The sequence below is a fragment of the Dreissena polymorpha genome, chromosome 1, assembly GCF_020536995.1.
Source record: "Dreissena polymorpha isolate Duluth1 chromosome 1, UMN_Dpol_1.0, whole genome shotgun sequence".
In the NCBI taxonomy this organism is placed as follows: domain Eukaryota; kingdom Metazoa; phylum Mollusca; class Bivalvia; order Myida; family Dreissenidae; genus Dreissena; species Dreissena polymorpha.
The window spans coordinates 125,526,395-125,535,971 of NC_068355.1; the positions used below are offsets into that span (position 1 = coordinate 125,526,395).

Here is a 9,577-nt window from a genome sequence, read left to right on the forward strand (position 1 = left end):
GTCAGTAATAAAAGCTGGATGAACTGTTTGATATATTTTATTTCACAGTGGGAGTATTTAATGCGTGTTTTTAACAATTAACAAAAATATGTAATTTAAATGGGAACTACATATCAAAACAAAATTCCATAATTATTCGTTATATATAATCGTATTTAAGATATGTTAACAAACGTAAAATGGATACTGTATGAAAACAATAAAGAAATAATTTCAATAATAAGTTTCTGGAGATAAAAAACAGAATCAGAATAACCTTCAGAATCAAGATTTACCTTTCTTATTTGCCGAGTTCATTTATCAAGATTAATCATTTTCAGGCTTTATGTATTTAAACGATGTCAGAAAATTGTAAATAAAACGGTAATGAATGATACACAATATTAATAAAATGAAATATAAAATTGATTCATTTTCATATTTCTAAATGGTTAAGTGTAATACAGCCTACTGTGACAGTTGAGTTTGAAAATGGTTTGGATCTATAAAAAAACATTGCCGCCAGGGGGGGGGGGTCTTTTTCCTTATATTTATATTGTAAAATAGCTTGTGAACACTCTAGAAGTCACATTTTTTGCTTAATCATCATAAAAGTTTGTCAAAACATTAGTTATGTGGATGTCTCGAACGAGTTTGAAAATGATCGTGATAAGTGAAAGAACATGGGCACCAGGCAGTGGGGCAGTTTTCTTTATATGTATATAGTGAAAACATGTGAACAGTCTAGAAGACATTATCTTCATGCAATTTGGACATATCTTGGAAGAGTTCAACAATGGTTCAGCTCTATAGAAAATAATGTGTTCTTGTTCTCGATAAAACTTGTTTACCTTTTATGGAAATGTTGAACACTAAAAATATCTTCTTAAAAACTTCAACGCCAAAAGATTTGGTGTTTTGAGTGAAACATCGCATATCGATCCTCTGAGAGGAAAAGTTCCACATTCCCAGTGGTAACTTGTTTTAAGTTGTTTGTTTGTGAATACCTTCAAACTTATTTTCTCTAAAATTACAGGTCTTGTTTCCGTTATATATGTATTTATACACATGATACAAATTCTCCTCTTAAATTGCGAGGCGAAGAGTTTGATATTTTCTATGTAACACCATAGGAGGATACTGTTCTATTTGTGTTCAAATTATGACCCAGTGGTTAAAAGGTCGTCACCCTAGTGGTCACTTGCTTGGATTATACTTCCCTTACACAGATGCTTAGTAATTTTTTTTATGAAACATTAACGTGAAGATAAATTGACCCGCCTCTTTTTGATATGAAAAAAAAACAACTGTACTGCCATGATTTTCTTTTTTTACCAATATGGTTACAATTTTAAACCTCTTAAAGTTATTTTCGTTGCGCAATCATCATTACGAACATAAGTTTTAATGATATCTTGACTGATATCTGAACTGGTTATGGAAAAATCGCAAAAGTTGATCGGAACTTTTCAGTTCTTTTGGGTCAAAGATGAGCGATCTGGGCAATATCAGACCCTCTTGTTAAAGAATATATGTAATGAAAATAATCCATAAAGTGAAAGAGACGACTTAACATGTCCCTGTTAATTCCCATTCTCGTAAGAAATTTACTAATCTGACCGTCGTCTTGTGAATTTAGCCAATATCCAAAGCGATACATCTTATCAGAAAGAATAGAAAATGTCAGATCTGTATATTCTATTTGTATAAACTATGATAACGGATTCGCCATCCAGACAAACACTAAATTTGGAGACCGCTCTGGTCCCGCGAGAATCGCTCGTGACTCAAAATAAGCTCATGCGACCATCTTCATCGCTCGGAACACACCCCAGGGTTGTTTTAACGGGCGTCAGTGCCATAAACTGCGTCCTATTTTATTTTTGACTTTTTGGAGTTTTTGGTTAATACATTCCCAAGGTATCAATACCGCTATTTGATGCTATTACATGTACTTTGTTTTTGCACATAATTTAATTCCTCAATTTTCCCCCGAAAAGCACTAACACTGCTTTATTATTTACATGTATTGATAATTAATTTCACATTAGCACAACATTGTGTTTGGTTGCTTTTTGTGATCACTTTCCCCCCGTCGTTTGACGTCCGGTCTCTGTGCATCGAGCGTCGTCAACAATTACCTTTTGCACACTGTAGAGACCTGCTGCATTGTCCTATCGTCATGAAACTTGGTTCGAACATTGTTCTTATCATATTTCGGACGAGGTTGAAATTGGGTCACGCGGGATGAAGCTCCGGTTCACAGGGTCAATTTAATCAAACTATTTTAAACACTCTAGATACATTTTTCAGCCCAATCATCATGTTACTGTTCAGAGCATATGTATCAATTATATATAGTGTGTTTTCAAAAAATGTTTATATGTTATAGCTAGTGAGTTATATGGCATATCATGTCAGGTATTACAATGATATGCATATTTTCTTCGTTGTATCAGACTTTCCCATGAATGTTCTTGAGTGTTGACAACTCCCTAAACTTAAGATACAAACTTGACTTACCTACTTCAAATCATTTTTAAACAGCATATCGTATACACTTAAATCAACAAAAGTATCATTAATTTGTACATATAAAGGTCAGCGTTATTCGAATATGCAGATTATATTTTGTTGTTTTTTTTTAAATTGAAAACTTCAGTATTATAGTGGTATGTATTTTCGGATACCCGTATTGCAATACCTTTTATTATATAATTTATACAACCGTGGTTTGAACTGTAATTAAATGTGCTTATTCACAGATGAAAGCATGTTTTTCAAGCTTAATGCTTAAAATGTTTACGTGTAAACATCTTATCTAAAAAAGCTCCAGTATAGCAAGAAAATAATTACAGATAATATGCCACTCGACCATCCGGGCTTCGCATTTTGATATAACATTAAATATAATGAATTCACGTATTATCACACATGATAACGATAACAAAAGGACAACTCAAAATTATTCAATAGTTTCACGTTTGTAACGCTTTATAATTGTTATTAATTTCTAGTGTTAATAAATCATAACCAAATTGTGTTTTCAGAAGGAGCCTAGGTTATTTGTGTAATTTGGCTGCCTAGTTTTGCTCGCCCTCATTTTCTTATGTCTAGTCGAACCTTGTGTACAAATACTTATATAGAAATATCATAATTTATATGTGAACCATTCTTGAATAAGCCATTATTTTATCGAAACGTGGCTTCAAGTAATTAATATGTATATATCATCTTCAAACATCTGTAATGCAAATTGTAAGTATGAGATACGTTTCACCAATAACAATTTTCTTGAGTGATTACGGATTTTGTTGATGCGTTTATCAATTATTTTTTGCTATCATGGAGCATAAAAATCATTTATCATTTGTTTTATTGAAAGCTCTTTACGTTTGAAGTGGCATAATATTGCATACAAGTGCTCACGTGCTAGGATATTTAATATGTGTTTGCACCTGCATAACGAGATTTGTTTGAAACGTACAATTTCGGTTGCGATTAATCGATACATAGATCTGATTTTTTGAACTAAACAGCGCTGGGATTTACTTTAAGTACATGATTTACTATGTATATTACTTTTGGTATGGCTCAACATATGAAACATGATGAAAGCATGCTAATGAACACAATAAAAAATAACGAACCAAAAATGTACCATAACGTATATTTTAGTATTTTTAAAGCACCCTATCTGATTTTCGAACCCATTGTATGCATGGTAATCTTGATAACACGCTGATACTGGTAGATGCTGCTATACACTACTACATGCTTTTGATTTTATTTTCTTATACGATTTTTGTTTATAAATGCATACTTCCAGTATGTGTTTGATTTCATGGAATGTATATACATACAGACGTATACTCAAAAGACGTTATACACACCGATTGGGGTAGCAACATTGGTAAAACTATTTGGTTAATTGATTTTTAATTAGTTTCCCATGTCGGTGTTAAATATCGTTATAGTTAAATTAAAGTTACGCATTAAATGTTTATTATCGTGCGTAAATCTGTGATGACGTATGTACAATTATAAGCACATTTGCGGGTGCGTCAAATACAATAATAAGTAAACACCACATTAATATGTGCTTATAAATGTACGGTCGTATGCATTTGTTAGATGATTTCTTTAAGACTAAAACGAACATTTGCATTTGTAATTATACTTATGTACTTACTAAATGTTTTGTTATGGACTGATTCTGTGTTATTGTTTGATTTAGGTTTTCCGTTATCATGCGCGTTCGTTTGTATTCACACATTTGCTAGATATATAATACAGCTCTATAACCAGGATATTTTAGCTATAAGTTTCAAAGTGTAGCTAACTACAATCACGACCTTCTTTTCTAGGAAGAAGCCTCGGCTCATGAATAATGTCTTTTTTCTGCATCAAACTCTTAAACAGTTTTGCCAATTGTCCAGCTGGAACGATTTAATTGGTTTAGCACGCTCGAGGTATACCCTAATTGGGAACTCTACGCCAGGAAATGTTGCACCTTGGTGGTTATATTCAATGCAATTGATCCGATGGGGACCAACTAGAAACTGAGACACAGAACTCGTGCAGGACGTTTAACTAATGGAGAACGCTATTTTGAAGTAATAACTCACGAATACAAATCATGTCCACGTATGAAACATACCGTGTAGACAAAAATTCTTTTTTTTTTGATGCGGCTCACTTCAAACATGAACATATACGTCAAAGGGATAATGCTTTTGAAATCAAGAAAAGGGTAATTTGTTAAAAAAGAAGAGATTGTGAGTAAGTGACCATTACAAGCAAAAAGATGTATAAATTTGTGAATTTTATATTTTGATGAAATGTACCGGGTTTTCTTTTAGCTTTTGGAATTCAGATGGTTGGCAGCCGCAACTGGTTTATATAACAATAATCATTACACAATTTTCTCGTTTTTTGCGTGTGGACTTAAGCCGTTGTGTAAGAAAAAAACTTCCTGCGCAAGTTTGTATCCTATTTCAAATGGCTTTTTTGTGCTTAGGCTGTGCCATGGACCTCTTGTGAGTTTACAATCTCTGCGGTCAAACCTGATTGATCGTTTAGAGTATTATCATCGTTTTCGTCGGTGTGAATTAAGCCTGTTTCAAAAGCGTTTTCAAATGTTGCAACATCGAGTGGTGTCAATGTAATCCTACTTTGAGCATAATACGGGAGGTTGAGAAAAAAAATAGATAAATGAAAATAGTATGTCTGCTTATTGCTACCACGTTTGGCTTCTTAGAGGTCTCTCGGGACCTACATTATAGTCCTGTTACTTAGTTGTTGAAATTCCAATTGCATGTCATGACAGCGAATTGCTGAAAATAAAGGGAAATTAATGTTCCAGCAGATCTGCAAAGCTAATGTAAAAGTAGGCAATTCCGTTGTTTGTTGAAGCGTTGGGATGTTCATAAAAATTACCTACGAGTTTGACGAATAATTTGGTCTGCCGATGTAATCCGCAGTGTACCGTTTCAGCATATTGGAAACTTTAATCGTGATTGTTTTGCTTATGTCTCATACGATCAAGTTTCTGATAAAAGCCTTATCTTCGGTATATTTTATTTCGGATATTTGGCCAATCTGTAGTAGTTTGTTTGCACTAGAATCGAATGTAATCAAATGTCTGTAAACCAAATATAAACAGAGACCAGAACTCTTTTAGACATGTCCGTTTATTTCATATAGTAGAGTATTACCAGCTGATTTAAGTATCACATATCAGCGGTTACAATTCAAATAATCTCCCCCCCCCCCATTACATACCAATGGGCGGTTTAAGTATATAATTCCACTGCGATTGTTGCTATATGTTATAGTTCGCGATGACTAATTTCTTCCCTGATTCTAACATAGAAAATGTAAGATACAACGTTAAAGTACCAACAGCTCATTATACGTATGCAGGTATAATTGATACAGATTTCGCTATCTGTATATAGTGAACAATAATCTCCTTTCAAACCACAAGACCTGTGACCATAGATACGGTATTTGGCACGTTACATCGTACGGTGATTCTCTGCCATGGGTGTTCAAATTGTGCCCCTGAATTGAAAAATGACCCTTCATTGGGGGAAAATAGTTTCCATTGTTTGGTTTTTGTACAAACTATAATAATTCTACTTTTTAATCCCAAAGGAAGGAGGTTTGGTATTTGCTGTACAACATTTTATGGTGGCACTGTACCCAGTGTCTTCAAATCATGAACCATCGTTCAGAATTGTCCACTGCTGGGGTAACTTTTTTTCAATTAAACTTCCCGTATCTTATTCAGATGCATGGTATTTGTTATGAAACTTTTTGTAATGGTTGCCTACCAAGTATGTTCTTGGGGTCTAGGTTTTATCCGTACAGGTTTATAATTAAACACAATCGTGACTACCAGAGGGCAACGTAATTTCCCGTAAGTTGCAACAGTGTAGCCTCATAAACAATCCCTAAAGTCATATGTTTTCCCAATCATCATGAAACTTGCTCAGAACAGTACAGTTCATTCGTTTATAAGCTGATCGATCTTGGACATTTCAGGCCCTCATGTATATATAATTTAAATGCTCATGAAAAGAATCCATGAAGTGGTAGAGATGAAACATGTCCCTCTACATTCCCAGCCTCGTTCGGAAATTTACTGCACTGGCTGGCGTCTTGTGAATTTAGGCAATATCCCAAGCGATACATCATATCAAAAATAATATAAACTGTAGATTCTTTTTGTCTTAACTATGATAACGGATTCGCCATCCAGAAAAACACTAAATTTGGAGACCACTCAGGTCTCGCGAGAATCGGTCGTGCTTAAAAAGACCAACTTAATCCTTCGTTGCTCAACCCAGGGTTGTTCCCAAGGGTGCCAGTGCCATATTTACTGCGTCCTAATTTATGATGATGTTTTAGTTTCTGGACTTTATGCATTTAGCATGCCCATATTATCAATAGCGCTGACAAAGGTCAATTAAGGTGAAAGTCTGGGTAATAAATGTAGTCCTAAAAAGCTTATGAACACTCCACATGTCGCATGTATTTCCCAGTCATAATACTCAGTGAACAAATGTGTTTCAATGATATCTTGAATGATTTTGAAACCTGGTAACGCGGGATAAAAAACGTAGGTCACTAGGCTAAAGTAAAGAAAACGCTTGCGATTACTCTAGAAGTCTTATTTGTTTGCTTAATGCTCCTGACATTTGCTTTGAATATTTTAAAGAGTTTTTAACGGGCGAGATGTTGTTCGGGTCCATTGAAAAACATGACCGCTTTGAGGTGGGGCATTTTCCCTTCAATGTCTATAGTAAAACCATTTGAACACTCTAGAAGCCTCATGTTTTGACCCACTCATGTGAAATATGATCTTAATAGTATCTTATCATTAAGCAGTTGTGTTTCGTGAATTATGGGTCGTTTTCGAAAATGATATTTGTTAGCTCAAACACATGCTTCCAAATGTTTGTGACGTTTTCTCAGCTAAGCGAATAAGGGCATTTGGTCCTCTTGTTATGCTATATTGCTTGAAGGGGGTATTACATTAATCGTACACACACAGACACACCAGGCATTAACACAAAATAACACAATATTCTTCGATGTTTTCAGTATGCCGGCAGATGAAAGAAGGCATCGCCGCAGTGTTTGGCCCCGTCTCGCGCATCCCTCGTGCGCACGTGCAGTCGATATGCCAGGCGTTTGAGATCCCGCACCTGAACGCGCAGTGGGACCCCCGAGAGAGTCTGGATTACTTCACCATCAGCCTCTACCCTGACAACGGCATCCTGAGTACGGCGAGCGCCGAACTTATCCGCCACTGGAACTGGAAGCAGTTTACCGTTATATACGAGAATGACGATGGTAGGTATTATTAAATAAAAATAATGATGGGTCTTCTTTTATCGTAATTTTTTCGGTCAGTAAATAATGATTTTTAGTCCTGATGCACAGACATTTAATCACGCAAGTGCTTTTATACACGTGTGTTTTACACTTGATGAAAAGTTACGGCCTCCACTTGCTCTGTCAACATATTTCATATGTAAGCGGGACTGATACCGCGTTTTGGTAAAATAACGCATTACGGCGCAATTCATTCTTCGAATACTCAAATTTATAACATACACAGTAATTAGTTTAATGAAATTTCAACATTGATAAGTCTTAACAACGTGTTTGTCCCAAAGCTGATAATTCTATTTGTTTATACGATTAATACGAACCTCTTATAAAGACTGTGCATATATTAGAGACCATCTACTAAAAAGTACTGCTAATAAATATGTTAGCGTTGTATGTGTCTGCCAATTTTTTTTATCATATTCCAATATGCGCATACTGCAAAACAGACTATTACACAAATAGACGAAGTAGCCCACTCCGCCTTGCGCAATTCAACCTCCTGAGCAGAGTTCTCGCTGTCCGGTTATATGCAACGGTATCTTGATAGATAACGTAATTATAATTGGAGCGAGAAATGTCTTATAATTCAATCTCAAAACCATGTTTACTACAAGTCCTACAACAACGCAAAATGTTTCTAACTTTTAACATTGGCTGGACAATGTCTTTTGGAGTTTTATTCAGTCTCTTGGAACTTGTTTCAATAATTTCGAATAATGCACACATGTTTGAATGGAAATTATATTTATAACAATCCCTGCGGAATATACTAAACTATATTTCCCACTAATATTTCAGACGAGCTGTTCGAAAAATGGCTTTGTGTGTTTAAATTGTGTTTAAGGCAAAATCAAGTATATTTATGCGGATACAAAGTGGAAAATGAAAGAAAATTATTAAATTATGTCCGTGTCATTTGCATGAAAATCCATCAAGTAGTAAATGCAGACACATTGACTTGTTTTATGTTTAAACAGTTTAAGAGTTTGATTTTCTAACGATACGTTATCGCTTTGAGATAAATACAGAAGCCAGACCGTCTTGCGCGGACCCGTCACGATATATTTACGATATATCATCTAGTTACTTTACTTCACCTTTGATACCAGAATAACATAATACCATTAAAATAAATGATTGCACAGATAAACGATACAAATATTAGATTGCATAGATAAACGTTGATATTTTCAAGAATGAAAGCAAAATAAACGGGTGATTAGAAAATATGATATATTTTTGTGTGAAAATTGTTATTTTGCCAAACTGTGATCAAGTCCATTTTAGCATTCTTCTCTTCCGTGGGCGTTCATTATTCTGAAAATACGCACATGGAGTTCTTTAAAGTAACACGTAAAAGTCACAGTCTCGAAGGTCAAAATAGGACTTGTCTGAGCATTTACTTTACCATGCGTTGAAACAAGGTCCTGATTTATCCTCAAAAATGACAAAGTAACACGTTATTGCCAATATTAATGCTAATCACCATTTTCCGTGAGCGCATCTTCAATGTTTGTTTAACAAATTCGCAGAATCGCAATTTAACTTTAGATGAAATACCAACACGCAAAATACATTTGTTTTAACTCGATTAAGCGAATTTAAGGCACAGCCCTCGTACATGCATAGTGGTTGTTAAAATGGTAAATCCCCTTTTCGTGTCTGTGCGAAGGTCTCCTGCGCCTACAGGAAG

The 9,577-nt window shown here is 34.8% G+C and overlaps 1 protein-coding gene across 2 annotated transcripts in view; it reads left to right on the forward strand.

The window, feature by feature from the left end:
• Positions 1 to 9,577, forward strand: part of LOC127848903 (glutamate receptor ionotropic, kainate 2-like) — a 72,648-nt gene that overhangs the window by 41,032 nt on the left and 22,039 nt on the right. For both annotated transcript variants that reach the window (XM_052381590.1, XM_052381600.1), the window contains 2 exons: positions 7,591 to 7,842; positions 9,557 to 9,577. The exon at positions 9,557 to 9,577 is cut by the window's right edge and continues 161 nt beyond it. In XM_052381590.1, the coding sequence (XP_052237550.1) occupies positions 7,591 to 7,842; positions 9,557 to 9,577 (273 nt within the window). The remainder of the gene's footprint in view (positions 1 to 7,590; positions 7,843 to 9,556) is intronic.